At 36.2% G+C, this 16172-nt stretch overlaps 2 protein-coding genes across 12 annotated transcripts in view; both read right to left on the bottom strand.

Annotated features, from left to right (window-relative positions):
• Positions 1-1393: 1393 nt before the first annotated feature.
• On the bottom strand, positions 1394-9563 carry LOC132193468 (esterase OVCA2). 2 transcript variants are annotated; one of them, XM_059614171.1, is made up of 6 exons: positions 9430-9563; positions 9131-9281; positions 8868-9077; positions 8401-8541; positions 8199-8338; positions 1394-1416 (listed from the first exon to the last, which is right to left on the bottom strand). In XM_059614171.1, the coding sequence occupies exons 1-5, from the start codon at positions 9457-9459 to the stop codon at positions 8202-8204; spliced, it is 669 nt and encodes a 222-aa protein (XP_059470154.1). In that variant the 5' UTR covers positions 9460-9563; the 3' UTR covers positions 1394-1416; positions 8199-8201. The 2 variants fall into 2 exon arrangements, with proteins under 2 accessions (XP_059470154.1, XP_059470153.1); XM_059614170.1 differs by lacking the exon at positions 1394-1416 and having other exon boundaries at positions 8144-8338.
• A 378-nt stretch (positions 9564-9941) lies between these two features.
• LOC132193445 (collagen alpha-1(XV) chain) overlaps positions 9942-16172 on the bottom strand; it is a 55467-nt gene continuing 49236 nt past the window's right edge. For 3 of the 10 annotated variants that reach the window (XM_059614121.1, XM_059614118.1, XM_059614124.1), the window contains 22 exons: positions 14884-14980; positions 14681-14718; positions 14533-14622; positions 14322-14477; positions 14072-14269; positions 13935-13964; positions 13689-13862; positions 13380-13452; positions 13154-13329; positions 13029-13100; positions 12921-12965; positions 12789-12860; positions 12495-12611; positions 12310-12439; positions 12187-12255; positions 12027-12133; positions 11873-11965; positions 11689-11820; positions 11613-11627; positions 11336-11530; positions 11169-11284; positions 9942-11108 (listed from right to left, as the gene is read on the bottom strand). In XM_059614121.1, coding sequence (XP_059470104.1) covers positions 10832-11108; positions 11169-11284; positions 11336-11530; positions 11613-11627; positions 11689-11820; positions 11873-11965; positions 12027-12133; positions 12187-12255; positions 12310-12439; positions 12495-12611; positions 12789-12860; positions 12921-12965; positions 13029-13100; positions 13154-13329; positions 13380-13452; positions 13689-13862; positions 13935-13964; positions 14072-14269; positions 14322-14477; positions 14533-14622; positions 14681-14718; positions 14884-14980 — 2472 coding nt within the window. In that variant the 3' untranslated portion in view covers positions 9942-10831. Of the gene's footprint in view, positions 11109-11168; positions 11285-11335; positions 11531-11612; positions 11628-11688; positions 11821-11872; positions 11966-12026; positions 12134-12186; positions 12256-12309; positions 12440-12494; positions 12612-12788; positions 12861-12920; positions 12966-13028; positions 13101-13153; positions 13330-13379; positions 13453-13688; positions 13863-13934; positions 13965-14071; positions 14270-14321; positions 14478-14532; positions 14623-14680; positions 14752-14883; positions 14981-16172 lie in introns of all 10 variants that reach the window. The other 7 variants (XM_059614120.1, XM_059614115.1, XM_059614123.1 and 4 more) reach the window with 5 other exon arrangements.

Genomic DNA, 16172 nt, shown 5'->3' on the forward strand with positions numbered 1-16172 from the left:
TCATACAAATTTTCCACAAATTTTCCCACCCTTGACAAAGTTTTGGAAACAAATGATCCTCTTCCGAAACTATAACCGCACTCCCGGTGAGCTTTTGAAATTAGTGGGAAAGCTCATTAAGCGCGCCCGTGTATGTCATTTGAATAATGCTCTGATTGCGCAGTAAAATATCAAATTTATTGACACGGTCAACAATCGCGACTAGTTAGAGACCCGCCAGTTCTCATGATGAAACCGGGGGTGCGGACGAGATAAAGGGCGGACGGGCGCGCGCCCGCCGCTTTTGTTTCTCGCGGGCCCGTGAATGATCGCGACCAGCCAGGCCAAAGGAGCGCCGCCGATGACAACAATAACAGCGGCGATTGTTGTCGTGTTGGTGGTACTTTGGCCATCCATCCATCTTTGTCATTAAACACGGCTCAGCGTGTGACCACATTAATCACTCGATGGGGTGAACTACCCTCTACATGTATATACGTGCGGAATATCTCCAGAAGCGAGCGAGGGGCGTGATGTTTATTTCAGACTCAATCTACATACCAGAAAGACGTGTGCGCGCGGATATGTCACTCTCGTCTCGCAATATTGGGGAGAATTCGGAGAGGTAAACTTATCTCTCAAGTACTTTGACACTCAATTCTTCATCCAAGTTGTAAAGTTAGTTTAAATTTCTGAAAAAATCTTATAATGATGTAATGATAAATGAATTATAAAAAAACTTATTAAATTTATTTGTTAAAAAAAAAACAATATTTTAATTCAATAAAATGTTATTTTGCAACTTATAAATTTTAAAAAATAATTCAATGAAATATTTAATTTTGATTGAATGAGATCAATTTTACTAGCGGGTTCTTGCTAAATTGAAAGCCACAAAAGTGGAAAAGTTAACCCCCTTCATTGTGGAGTTTTTTTTAATTTGGTTGGTATGTACCTAACTGCAAATTTTATCTATAATTAACACAAGTATTAAAATTTTGATAAAACTTATTTATTTATTTTTAATTTTTAATAATTATTATTATTATGAAGTAAAATTTTAAAACGTAAAAAAAGTGTATTTTATTAATTTTATAATTAAAATTTAGTTTACTATGCAAATTTTATGCTTTAAGGAAGTTTTTGTCTAATAAAGCGTAATATATTTATAAGCTATAAACAAATAAATTTTTAATTTGTTAAGTAACGAGAAAAAGAGTGTACATAATTGAAAAATTCTTTTCAGCAATTTTACGTAGAGTACATCGATATTTATTTAAATGTGACAGTGAAATCATTGAATGAAATCTTTGATGAAAATAATTTGCCCATATTCCATAGCTGGAAATATCAATAAAATACAAATATTTATATAATAAATTTTACCAAATTTACTGAATTGTTCCTTATTTGCTAAAAGTTATTCCAAAAAGTTACCTGAAAAATAAAAATGAATAAATTAAAAAATTTGTTGGGACGAAAACGTTGAATTGTTGGCCTTTGAGTAAAGATTTCAATATTTTATAGAAACATGTTTAATTTAAAAAAAAAAGAATTACGTCAGAGTAAATATAATAATATAGATGAACAAGTTGAAAAAGACAAAACAAAATAATATGTCTGCCTCTAAATCAACCAAAAAAGGAGATATTATCAGACTTGAAATTTCGTTGCATACTCAACTGGAAGAACATTCAATGCACCTGGCTCGATTTTCTCCTGGTATATCTGTGGGAATCAGAAATCACCAAAAGAGCGAGAGGGTCGCGTTTTACAAAACCACAAATTCCCAGACAAGAGATGTGCATCGATGTGAATTATTTATTTGTCTGCGCGTACAAACACATATGCAACCACTCAACAATGAACGCAGCCGAAATGGGCCTTAATGCAGCGCGCTGCCTTGATAAATGGCCAATATTGCACTTCCGTTTGAAAGTCGCGCGGCCGCCGTCGCTCGCTCTCTCACGGGGGTGAAAACTTTCGAGGGCATCAAAATTAATTCGCCATTGTGAACAAATTGAGAGCGTTCTCGTGTCATTTGTGCGGCGATGTTTCAATCTGTCGCGACGCCGCTTCCGCCGATTTCGGCCTTTTGTTTTTCTTTTCCGGAATCTGAAATTATTCGAGGGGTGTGGGTTTTAAATCGCGTCGCGGAAACGCTGCAATTTATCCCAAGAGCAAAAAACGAGTATTCAACAAAAGCAACCGGTTTGGAAATTTAAATGTGCACTTTAAAATGCTATTAAAGCGACGCACGCCCACGTCATTCACAGCGGAAATATTTTTATCAATAGAAAAAATATAATAAATAAAAAAGTGTCCATATGGGGTGAAAAAATAACAAACGTCGTCCTGATTTTTTTATTGATTCCAAATTGTTACTAATCAAGTTATATTTCCCAATCAATAAATAAATATTTTATCAATCAATCGATTTGTATGATTTGTATCAACAATGGAAAGGTCATGACGACAGCTGCACTTTGCTGCCCTCGGTCAAAAACGCTTTTCCTCATTTTCGCGGCGCAGCACGAGACCGGGCGAATTTCCTCCCCTGGATGAAAAAAATTCTCAAATTATTCGATACGTGTCTTTTGGCTCATTTTCGCCCCTGGTCTTTGCTGTAATCCAATCATCGATTCAATCAACAGCAATCAATCGAAATTCCCAATAAAAATCTCGCATCCGGTCAGAGCAGAAGGTCACTGAAAAAGAGCAAATTGAATAATCAGATCGCCCTTTCGGTGTGATAAATTGCAAGTAAAAAAGTGGACGAGAAAGGGCAGCCCCAAGGCGGAACTTTTTTTTCATCTTCAGAATTTCAATGGGATATAATTCGATATCTCGCCCCGGCCTCGCGTGTATGTGATAAAAAAAAAAAACACCCCCACGGGTTTATTTTCGCATTGTCACTCATGCAGAGTCGATTTGGCCCGGCAGGACGTGTTATTTGTTATGTCTCACAGCACATGCTAAAAAGCTGCATGCCTTGAATTTGAATTCACTTGTGTTGTACCACATACACTGTTTATGCTTGCATGTTTTTTTTATATATGGCCGGGTGAAAAATGAACTTGACGTCCGACACCTCTCGCTCTCTTTTTTGACGGTATCATTTTCAAGTTTTATTCAAATCAAATGGTTTGGCGCGTGCGTGCGATTCGAGTGTTATTGATGACGGTGCGTGCGACGAGCAGATACCCAGTGCCAGAACAACAAAGATTAATTTCATTCAAGATTTTTTAAACAAGATGTGATAAATTTTAAATGTGTGACGTTGTAAACTGTGGTAAGAGTCATTAATTTTTTTGGCACTTAAAAAATGGCAAATAAAGGTTAAATTATGAAAAGAAACTTAATAAAGATTGTCAAGAAAACAAGCGCAGAATTGCCCAACGGAAAACTTTGGATTGCATTTTGAATATTTGTATAACTTTTGTCTCACTAACCTGGGATTCTTTTATTTATAAAATCTTTGTAATGCATAAAGATCTAAAAAAAAAAAATTAAGGAACATGCCAGCACAATGTTAATGAATTTTATTAATACTGTTTATTTTTAATTTAATTTAATAAAAAAAAATGCAATATAAAAAATATTTTTCATAAATTATATTATTCCTAATAAAAAGAAAATAATGTGATAACAAATTTATCTGTTTTGTGGACAAATTTTGCCAGTTCAAGTTTTTGAAATTAAAATTGTTTGTCTACAAATTATTCAAATACTTAAAACGGGAAAAAACCCAAAATTCAATAAGGTAAAGACAATATTCAATCCCAGCATATTCTCCTAACCAGAATCCTTGACGTATTTATACTATTTCTCTCTTTTTATTTTTGTGTTCCCTCTTCAAATTTTTCTGTGTTATCATTAAATGTAAAATTTCATTGTAAAAAAAAAACGAAGTATAAGTTTTCAGAATGTATATTATTTAATATAAAATGAATAATTTCCTTTTTATCTGTTTAATTAATGCAAGAAAAAAAAATTAAAAATCCTTCTTGCTATCAGATTCTAAAATTACGATTAATTGTAAATAAAATAAGAATCTCTTTTTTCAAGAAAGATCAATAATAGTAACTTGCATGTTGTTTTGCTCTCGATGCCAAAAAGTCGAGTGGTTGCCCAGCTTTTCGTCATGGTGTGCTCTCGACGATGATTACAAGTTTATTTTTTTTTTTTTGCCCGGCGGCGCGCACTTTTCGATCATTTGTCACGAGTCCGTGTGACATTCAATTGGCGTAATGGTCGGAATTGTAAATGTCAAGTCGCATATTCTGGCCGGGCAGGCAGGGCGCGCATCAATAAAGGCTGCGGCTCGCATCCATCATCCCCTCATGCAGAAATATGGAAAGACACACACACAAACGTACCCCCGCAATCACCCCCCGAAAGGAAATCATCAAAATTTCTGTCCGAATCTCTCGTCTTCATTTATCTTGCGAGCGAGCGAGCGCTAATGATGCCTTTCTTTTTGCTTCTTCTTACGGGTCGCTGGTCATTTGTCATTTATTTATACTCAACATTGACTTGCAAATTTAATATCGCTAATGCGATCAGCCTGGCAATCGCCTCAACTAATTTCACACTCGCCCGCCCGTTTTCCTTGTTCTGTGATTTTTGCCGAAATAATTAATCACTCTTACTGTCAAGCCGAATGCGTTTGGCGCAGCTGTTGACGGTTATGGAATTATATTACTAAAGATACTTTTGGATGACTTGTTTACTTCCATTTTATCATTATTAATGAAAAATCAATTAAATTAATTAAATATAATAAAAAAACCTCAATTTGAAAAATGTGGTTGCGCTTTAAATATTATAAAAAAAACTTAAAAATTGCATACCTAGTGAGCCTGGGACTAAAATTTTGTATAAATAGTTGAAAAAAATTCCATTTAAATAAAGCAATCCTGGGCCTAAAAGATGGGAAAGAAGAATTTAAAAAAAATTACCAATTAAATTAAGTTGATCGCTTTCGTTTGGCAAAATGCTTTAAGAATTTTAATCCTGAAAAGTTTTTAATAGAAATTATAAAACACTGGAAAAAACTGCCATATCCGAAAATTGTGCGGAAGCCGCGAGATGTTTACACGCTCGTAATTTGGAATTAGCGTGAGAAAGCGCAATGTTTCGTCGGGCCAAAGGGTTACGACAGCCGCTCCCTCAATTAGGAAGCTCTCGAGCCATTAGCGCTCAAAACAAAGTGGCGCTTTGCCTGCTCAGCGAGATTCCTCGTGTCAGCATAATCAAGTTGGTCTGCTCGTCTTCATAAACATTATTTTGACAAGAGTCGCTGACTCGGATCAACAACCAGCAAAGTCTGATTACGAGCTGCAATGATAATCAGCGCCAAAGCCATTCACTCCGCACGCACTCGGTTATTAAATTAACTGAGAGAAAGCTCGCGAGGCTTCCTTTGATTAAATGGCCCTCAGCACGAGATAATGTTCCCCGAAGAAAGGGTTGCACATCAAAAGCGCCAAAATGCGCGCATCTCGGGGGGCTGATATTCGCGCGGGGGTGCGTCGCCGGCCTCTTTTATTGCCGCGGCGGCAACTCCTCAGGGCGCTGTTTGCCACTCCTAATTTTTTACACCTCGCGTCTCGTGTAATGCAATTAATCGATATCTCAGATCTCTGACTTGTTGAATTTCATCAGAATTTCTAGAGATTTTTATTTAATTTATGAAGATTATGTACTAAAAAAAATAACTTCTATGGCCTATATTTCTAAAAAGACTGAAAATATATAAATAGTGAATAGTCCATGAACGTCACACAGATTTTCATTCCTCAACTAAAGGTCTCTTTAGATAAATTTTTAGTGGTTCGATTAAATCATCTTGTTGCTGTAGAATATCGCAAAAAATATATAATTAATTTTTAATATGATACTAGGATTTTTTTTCGAATTTGGGTATTCATTTTCAAAAGACGTAAATTTTATTAGAATTAATACCAAATGTCCGATTTGGTTATTATCCTTGTGGGGAAATTTGCCAGTTTCCCCGTTGTGGAAAATGGCTGGTCAGTTTTTTTTTTCAAAATTTACAGGAGAAGCAAAAAACTGATTACATGGACCAATTTCCAATTTTTAGATTTCACTTTTTAAACAAAAGTTCACCAAGTCATTGCGGATAGTTTTTTAGAATAACTTTTCTTTGAAACCACAACTGGTTTAGGATATTAAAGGGAAGAAATTGCACACTAAAGGAGTAAAACGTACAATGCAAATAATATTGAATTACTAAATTAATTCTTTTTGCATATAAATTTTTTTATTTTAACTTATTTATTATATTTTTAATATAATATACATGTATTTAATCATTTTTTTTTTATTTTATTCAATTTAAGTTAGCAACAAATTTTGACAAATTTTATTTTAATTTTTTATATCTTAATAATTTTTCAAATTGTATTTTACGTTATTTAAAAAAATTGTCAAACAGTGTCAATTATAATTGGTCCACACTTAATGAAACCGCATGATGCCAACTGTATGATTAATTAACTTTGTATACCGGATTTTTTTGCCAATTCTGGTATAAATTTCCAACCACTAAACATTAATTTTATAAGAATGATATTATTTAGTCCTCAAAAAAAGGTATCTTTTTACAATTTTTTACGTTGAAACTTTAAAAAAAAATATCATTAAAAATATATTATTGCATAATATTTAGTGTTTTGGCTAATCTAACAAAAAAATGTGAAGTATTTAATAAACTGACGGTATAAAACGGGCGCACTCAATTATTCCTTTACAAACTCTGTCGTTTACGGTGGAATAAATAATCAGACCGCGCACTCATTGTGGACCATGGACTTATATAATATATATCAAGTTACATTTAGGTTGCGCGAAATTCGAGATTTGAGCGCAATCGTGGTTGTTTGCCAGAGAGACCCGGAGAGGTATGTAATTAAAATTTAACACCGCGCCCATTTAGTCAAATGCGGAATGATCAAAGCGGTGACGACGACGACGAGAGACAAATAAATGGACAGCACTTTGGGTTGATGCAAATGAGATTTGCGAGCGCTCCATTCGCAAGCCGAGCACTAAAATCAATTCAATTATCTCGACGTGCATGTAATATGCAGTGCTCGGGCCATTAAAGCAACTAAATTAGACAATTAACATTTACGACTGTCATTTATAAGCGGACGAGTGGAAAACATGTCCTGCTAGTTTCCAAGTTTATCACTTTCGGGCTTCGCAATCTATCTCTGAGCTCCGATTCAATTTCAAGCCGGAGAAATGAGAGCCAAGAATGTTTCGATGTTGAAAGGGAGGATTATGAATTTATGCAGCTTCTGAATTTTATTCACACTTGCATCGACCAAAAATTGATGAGCCAAAGTGAAGGGTTGATGACGAGTGTAATTAGTCTTCTCTGCGCGCCACAAAGCCAGAGCCCGTTCCAATTACAGTATGCAAATGAAGATCGACGCCCCCTATGGTGAAGGAAGGGTTGCGGGCAAAAAAAAAACACCAAGTTGCAAGTTCATGGCAAGTGTTGCACTCTCGCCGCTGAGGCGGAACAAGATGTTTTTTCACTCCCCTCTTTGCTTGTAATTTAAATAACGGGAAAATTCAATTTTGGTTGAATTTACAAATTTCCTCAACAGGCAATTTAAGAAAATTAATAAATAATTAAAGAAATTTCAAACTCTTGTTTAATTGGCAAGTGTAGATGTTTTGGTTTAGAATAGAGAGAGATTATCCTTGAGCTCTAAGACCCGTTTTCATGCACCTGACCTCTTTATTATGCAACCACACTAGATACTTAAATTTTATGCAAATCAGAAGAGGGCTTCGTCGTTAATCCAGCTTAGCATATTTTTCACTATGACGCCTCGGCATTAAAATTTCCACTTGGAATATTCGGCATTACACTTTTTAAAAATTTCATGCAAATCTTTTCTATAAACCCTTCATTAGCTCTCTGTACTGTAAATATTTCGCCCATATTGTCTGTTCCCCTGAACTGAATCATAGCCGGGTTTTTTAAATGGAATTCAGAATTCGTGCATTTTAGTTTTTAATGTGCCTTTGAAATTTTATAATTCGCTCTTTTTATTAGATAAATAAAAAATTGCTGATTTGATGTAATTAAAATTCAATTATTTGCGTGTGACTGCAAAATTAATAGATTCAATTTTTTTTTTTAAATTTTTAATGTAAAAATTTAAAACAAGCTGTACCTTTCATTCGGGGCACTCAAACTGTTTCACAATATTAAGGTAGGATGACTTCAGTTGGCCGCTGGCTGGGACGTAGTGTCCGCCTGGGTGTGTGGTGACGGTTGCGTTTTCAAAACACTCGGAAAGCTCTTCACTCATCTCTAAATTTTAAGAAATAATTTATACCTAAGCCTAATTTAACCATCAAATTTTTACTCTTTACCTTTTGGTATCACATTATCAGTTTCTCCCATCACTTGAAGGGTGGGTATCTGAATTTTCTGCTCGAAGTATTTGGAATGTTCGGAGCACCTCGATTTGAAACCGGCAACCAAAATTGCAAATCGAAACTTGATGGGGGAATCTAGAAAATAAAAACAGAGAACAGAGCAAAAAGGATTATTTGTAGAAATTCAATCAAACTTGATCTTCCAAAAATTTATAAACAATCCAATATATTTTAAGCACAGAAAAAACGTTCTAAAATTTGGTAATGTCGATTTTTCTTCTCTCAACTCCAGATAAAACGATTTAAATGTTTACACGGTTTCTATCTCTCTTGAAATTTTTAATTGAAGTCTTTTTGAATAATTTCAAGATCAAAAAAATATTTTCAAATAGGAAGACTACGACTAAATATTAATTAAATATAATTTTATTGTTTTTAACGAAGAAAGTTTTTTAATTTACCAGGATTCATTTGTGAATGGGCTGACAAAAGGGCAGTGAGTGAGGCACCCTGAGAGAAGCCGAGGATCCCGTCAAAGGGTCCCTGAGTCCTGAACGCTTCTTCGACCAAAGTGATGCTCTCTTGCAGTCCGAAACTTGACTCGCAAAACATCTTCCCGCTGAATTTTTTGTCTTCTGTGCAAAACCACCAGCCTCGTTGATCCGCTCCTTCTGTAAATTTTTAATTTTGCAAAAAATATATTTAATTATGTAAGGTAAAAAACCTTCAGTTTCAAGATCGGGGTCTGGTGGAACTTGGTGCGGTGCGTTTAGAAAAACAAATTCGACGTTTTTGTTTTTAAAAATTTTCCTGAATGAGCCGATTTTCCCTTTAAAAGCGTCTGCATTTTGTCTGTAGCCGTGAATGCACAGGATCTAAAAATCAAGATTTAATTCAGACACAACATAAATAATTACATAGATGATCAAATTATTAATAATGCGCCGAAAATTATTAAGCATACATTGATTCAAATTACCAATGAAATTATGGCACGTTTTGTGAATTTAATTAAGGACTTACTCTGAGAGATTCTTTTCCTGGACTGGACATGTAGAAAAGTGGTTTTAAAACATTTAAATAAAGCGAAATTCGAAAAAACCCCAGCTTGCTATGAAAGACCACAACAACACGACGTCTTGTTTTGATTTCAAGTTCATCTTTTGGCTGGCAGACGGCGCCTTTTCTTTTGGCGCGGCGCATTGCGAAGAGTGAAGAACGCGAAGTCCAAGACGCATAGCATTGATTATGAATTTGCACGTGCCAGCCAATGCTAATAAAAATAACGGAAAATTGTACAATTAATTTGGAATTCAATTTAATTCAACAGAATAACTAATAAAACTATTTTCAAAAAATGTATAAATTGCGAAATTTGAACCTAAATGTTTCCTAAATCCATCGAATTCATCCATAAAAATAATAAAATTAACTTACGAGTTATTTTTTGATTAGTTATTTTTTAGATTTTATACTGGTTATTTGAAAAAGCTTATTTAGTATTTTTCCATGTATAATTAAATTAAACTTAAATATTTTGTTTTACAATAATTATAATTTATTTACACAGAAATTTACATCTAATTTTGTTGGTTTGTCAGTACATCATGTAATACATAATTCGAACCTCTATTGTAGCTATTTTGTGGTATTATTTTGCTTTATACATTTAGAGAGCAGACCTCAAATGGAAGAAATCAATATAAAATCCACTCTGCTCCCAATAACACCACACATGTTGAAATTCAATAAAAAAAAAGTTAATTTTCTTCCATATGTACGGGTCAAATTGTCAAAAAATCAGCAGTAGTCATAATTGCAATATTTTAATAGCTTTTTAATTTTTGGATCAATAGTGCTGAAGCAGAGGGTTAAAGATGAATGACTTTTTTAATTTCTAGAGATACAATATTATGTCAATAAATACTACAAAACTGGTGATCTTGCTGTGACAACGTATTTTACAAGCACATTTTCTTTTTTAATTTTACACATGAATATATTATATATTCAGATAAAAACAATTAGTTTGGAATGTGACTAAGGATTTAAGGATAAGTAAGGTGCTTGATGGACATTAGACATTATTTAATATTAACAATAAATAATAATTTACAGCGAAAATGGCATTATTATGGCATTTTTTTGCACAACTGAAGTTTGCGAATTACATCGAGATAATTTGGCTTGGTAACTTTCAACACATTGATTCGTAAATTCCTTTATTGCTGAAATGTTCTTTAAATATTATGTAATTTTAATCTATGCCGAAATATAGTAGAGAGAGCTTACGACACATGCTATACATCAAATTGTGTGACCAGACGAGTATTATGAATGAAAATAACACAAATATCGGAAACGTTTGATCTCTTTTTTAAATTACATTCAGCGAGGACGGATAATGACAACATGCGAAGCCAAATCAGTTGATTGCGCCGACAAGAGAATTGTATTCCGTCTCGCTGAGAATTGTGTCCTCGGGAATGCTGCGCCTGCTTCGTCCCACACTGGTCGCCTCCATGCACAGGATGATCAGTTTCTGATCGCAGGTGAATCTCTCCTGACCCAAAAGACGGCCCTTGAGCAAAGAGGAGCCGAGGCCGAGTTTGTCCATCGACTCCGAATGCCAGGCCTCGCAATAGGTGTCCACGGCCCTTTCACCCATCAGTTGGGATCCATGCCAGATTGCCTTCATAGGCCTGGAAATTTATAAGATATTAAAAATTAATTTTCATTTTAGTTACAATTGATAATTTTACCAGTTCATGTCGCTTAGAACATTTTTCCCGCTGAAACTGTAAATTCGAGACTGGCCGAGGAAAAGTCCTCCGTCCCCATTGAACAGCTCATTCCATGAGTTGAACAAGACGTCTCCCTGATTTAAAAAAATAATAATTATATTTCCAATTTGTTTGAAATTATTTACCTTTATATTGACAACAGGAAGGTCTCGGTCGGTTGATCGGACGATGGAGTCCAAATCTTGGACTCGTGATGCAAGGAACGCTCGGAAGGTTCCTCTCAAATTGGCCCTTCTTGCTTGACGGTAGCAAGAATAATCAGCGCCTCTCACGCCATGCATGTTTCCTGTAGATGGCTCATTGAGGGCAGCTAACCTTAGCTGAAAGTTTAATTAATATATTATTAAGTTTTAATTTAAAATAAAAACGCATTAAATTTATTAAGCTGGGTTAAAATTTTACCATTTTAGGCGTCCACTGAGAGCATGAAATGACATCAAAAATAAGAATTAAAGTTTAAATTTAAAACAGAACTTACATTAGGACCATCAACAGTTCTTAGGAGATTTGAAACCTCCATTTGAGGTCTGATGGGTGGAAGAATGGGAGCTTCGGTGGTGGTTGTGGTCTCAGGAGGTGCAGTCGTGTCCACGGAAACCAATCCTCCGAGCTATAGGAAAATTTTAGTAAACGTCAAACGAAATTTTAATTCTGAAACTTACAGCTATGTACTGCCACCCACTTCTGACCCTGACTAGAAGAGCCTCCTCATCGAGGAGGAATGCAATGGTGCCAACAGGTGAGGCAGAAGACATCTGTCAAATTAGAAAAATATTTAGTATATAATTTAAATTTTATGACTTTTTCTTTTCATACTCTGATCATAGTTTCCGAGTTTTGGAATGTGACAGCCCCAGGGACTACTTTCATTTGAGGCGGTGTCTCGTGGTGGTGAGTGCGCCCTGTGTGATGACTTGGTGGGGCTGAAATTAATGACATTAGGTTTTCAATTAAGTTTTAAAATGACAATTTTTACCAAGACCATCCTTGATGTCCTTTATGTGCTTCAAAGCTCTCAGCTCCTCAAGACTACTCCTTGCGCTGCCTAAAATTCAAAGAAAAAAAGTGAGAAATTTCTTTCTTCGAATAAATTTACTACCTGGTCGGCCTGACAAGGATTGCTCACCAAATGCTGGTCCAGGTCTGTAAGAATAAAATCCTGGTTCTCCAGGGGGTCCCGGTTCACCCCTTTCACCCTGAATGGAAATTCCTGGAATTCCTGGCGGTCCCTATTGAAATATAAGTAGTTAGTTTTAACTCAGACTTTTCATGTTTCTAGTTTACTGGAGGGCCTGGAGGTCCAGGAACGGGAATATACAAGGGCCCTTTCGGAATGAGTCCACCTTCTCCTAACTGGCCAGCTTCCCCCTTTGAACCAGGATCACCTTTATCTCCTTTCATCTGAAATTTGTAATAATTTGTAATTTTTTTTATTTGGCTTCATTTGTCATTTTCAATAAAAGACGGTAGTTGTAAAAAAGGGTCTTACCAAACATTTTCTCCAAATTTGTGTGCAAAATTGAGTGTAATTTGGTTAAAAGGGAATTAAAATATAGGAAAAATTTACTAAATACGTACGCCCCATCCAGGTAGACCGAAATCTCCTCTAGGACCTGGTGGACCCGGAGGACCAGGTGGGCCAGCTGGACCCTTTGAGAGAAAAAGAGAAATTAATTTTATAATATAAAGTCTCCAAAGAGCAGCACTTACAGGCTCTCCTCGCTTTCCTCTCTTCCCTCGTTCACCTCTATCTCCCTGGTGGCAAATAGAAATTTAGAAGTTTTTATTTTTTATTATTAATGAATTAAATTGTCATACTTTTACGACTTTCCCGTCGGAAGAAACAACAGTTCCAGGCTCTCCCTTTGTCCCAGGTTGGCCGTTTTTGCCCTGAGAGAGAAAGAATAATGATCAGGGCTTCAATTTAAGACAAATATTGTTACATCAATTCCAGGTACGCCAGGTTCTCCTCTGTCACCCTTGTCTCCCTTCTCGGAACTGAGCAAACTGTCTCCAATCAGACTCGCCGCATTGAAAGATGGAGGACCTGGTGGGCCCATTGGACCTATTTCTCCTCTATCACCCTTTGGCCCATTTAAACCATTTTCTCCAGGAATGCCTAAGATAAGTAATAAATAAGAAATTAATTTCAAAACTGATTTTTTTTACCTGGCATTCCATCAATACCGGGCTCTCCTCGCTCTCCTTTAAACCCTTGGTACCCAATAGAACCTTGGTGCCCCTAAAATTACATGTATAAAATTAATACAAATTAAATATAAAAGAAGAAAAATCCGGAAAAAAAACAATAATTAATTTTTTAGGCAAAGACAAAGTTTTTTTTTCCTTTTTGCCAGTGCTTTTTTTTTGATGCAGTATTTATTTAAATACTTGTATTATGTCAATACCAGCGGGTGAAAAGTAATTTGTGAAATAAAAAGAGAAAAAGAAGTTGTTCAGTAAAGAAAGTTTTAGAACCTTGTCTCCTTTTTGGCCCCTGGTGCCCGCTTCTCCTCGGTCGCCCTTATTTCCAGGCACACCTCGTTCACCCCTTGGACCGTACGGACCAGAATCTCCCTTTTCACCCTTCGGCCCTGGGCTGCCAGGTCTACCCATACCCTGACCGAACCCAGAGTTACCAAGAAGTGAGTCCTTTCGATTGCACACAAAATAGTGAGAAGTGTTAGAAAAGGATTATACGCTAAAAACAAGTGCAAAGAGAACCTTGAGATTCCCACGAGGCCTCCACCCAGGCTGGTTGTTAGTCAGAAGCAAAAAGTTCAGAGTTAGTACATAAGAGTAATCAAACGCACAAACACACACTCCTATGTTTTTAAGAGGATTAAATTATTAATACTTACGTCATAGTTTGTGAAATCCGAGTTTCCGGGCGCACCAGGCGGACCGGGCAAACCCTGAAGTCCGGGTGTGCCGTCTCGACCGGCCTCACCCTTGGGACCAGGTTGCCCTTCGACTCCCTGAGGCCCGACGTCACCCCTGTCACCTTTTTCGCCTCGCTGACCAGTTTGGCCTCTTTCGCCAGTCGGCCCCGGCAAACCCTTCAAGCGAATTATTGAATAAATTAAATATAAAAAAAAAAAATTAACTCACCGGGAGCCCAGCAGGTCCGGAATTTCCGTCCCTTCCAGGTGACCCTGGCGGTCCGGGTATTAGTTCAGGCATCTTGCTGTCGGGACCAAATATCATCGATGCGTTGCAGCTACAAGTGCCTGGAGGCCCAGGAGGCCCCATCGGCCCTCTTGCCATCTATTGAAACCAAAGTTTTAATTTTTTGAATTAATTTTAAGGTATAAAAATCTACCCCTTCTACTGGAATAAAGTCACCACCACTGCCATAACCAGGCTCGCCAGGAGGACCAGGTGGCCCCCGGAGAACTTGTCCAGGGGGACCCTGATAATATTTTCTTTAGATTTGCAAAAATCTAACTTTTTCTGTGAAAAATAATTACCCTTTCTCCTCTTTCACCTTTTTCTCCTTTTAAGCCGTCTGTGCAATTTAAAAAGGTATTATTACACCACGCTGCAAACGATATAAAAAAGAAAATAAATTCAAAGTTCTACAAGCGGTGTGTCAGGCTAGAAAAATAAAAAATGATAAATGTCCTCTAACGAGTAAAGAGGGCATGTGCTGTAATAAATATCTGATTCATACTGTGCAATCTGGGCGGCGGCGGCGGGAATGGCGGGACCGAGCCCAGGTCGCCTCTGCCCGAAGGGTCTCCGGTCAAGAAGTCATCCGGAGTGTTCTCCTGCAATACAAAAGAGAGAGGGACGTGTTGAAAAATCGACACCGCTCAATTTATTTGTCATTTGTTCACTCTGGTTGACAGCTTTCGAGATTAAAGTGGGCGAAACAAGCAAATAAATTTTTCCCTACAATATTTTGCACTATTGGTGAGTAATACTTCTTTGTAAATGTACACTGTGGGCTCAACTCGCTGACATCATGCGGACACACCTCCTAATCAGTGACCCTGAGGTCAATCTGCAAACGGAGTGAGTCCCGGTAGCGTTTCTATTGAGCAGATTAAATGGCTGTCAATCTTCTCTAAGTAAGCAAAATTGCGGAGAGCGGTTCTGTTTTCCTGGCAATTAATTTGAAAATGATTGTCAATTGACCTGAGAGCGTGGGAAGTTTATTTCATTTCAACAAGACTTGATAATTTTGATGGTAGAGATAAAAAGTTAAACTCTAATCTTCTACTTAATTTAACTTTTTTTAATTATGCCCCTCTGAAATAATGAGGATGAAAATTTAAAAAAAAAAATGTAATAAATTGAATATCTTAAATAACTGTAAAAAAAATGAAAAATAATGAATATATCTTGAGGGACTTTAAAATTAAAAACATTAAATTCAATTAAATAATTTTTCTGTAAAATAATTTCAAATTGAAAACAAAAAAAAATCTTTGTATAACTAATTTGAACTTTTTTTAGACGTTTAAATTAAAAAAAGGCTGAAAATAAAACTTAATATTTGGTACACACACTTTTAATCCACCATAAAATAATCAAGAATCAAGAACCATGACGCAAGATCGTAAAATTTAAATTCATTCTAGAAAAAAATTTACGTGAAACTGAATTTTCCAGGAACTGGTGAAGTGTGGCTGGGCAAATAATTGCACAGCTCTTCATCAGCAAGTCGTTAGGTGGACCAGAAAAATTCTCAGAAGGTCTCTCTTTCCTTCTGGCAAAATAAAATTCGCTCCCACTTGGGGAAATTAATTTTAAGCAGATGTGAGGCCCGACGGCAATTTGACTCGTAAATCCTTCAGAGCTGCTAATGTATTATTATTTATTTTTTAAATATGATTTTTTTTCTCAACAAACCAAAGAGAGATTTTCAAGAGGTGGGCGACGAACAATGAATAATTATTTAGCACCTCTGCCTCTTCAACAGAGAGTTGAACAAACAGAGGCTGTTTGGTGCTCGTC

This window comes from Neocloeon triangulifer, unplaced genomic scaffold, assembly GCF_031216515.1.
Source record: "Neocloeon triangulifer isolate White Clay Creek 2 clone unplaced genomic scaffold, ASM3121651v1 ptg000004l, whole genome shotgun sequence".
Taxonomy (NCBI): Eukaryota; Metazoa; Arthropoda; class Insecta; order Ephemeroptera; family Baetidae; genus Neocloeon; species Neocloeon triangulifer.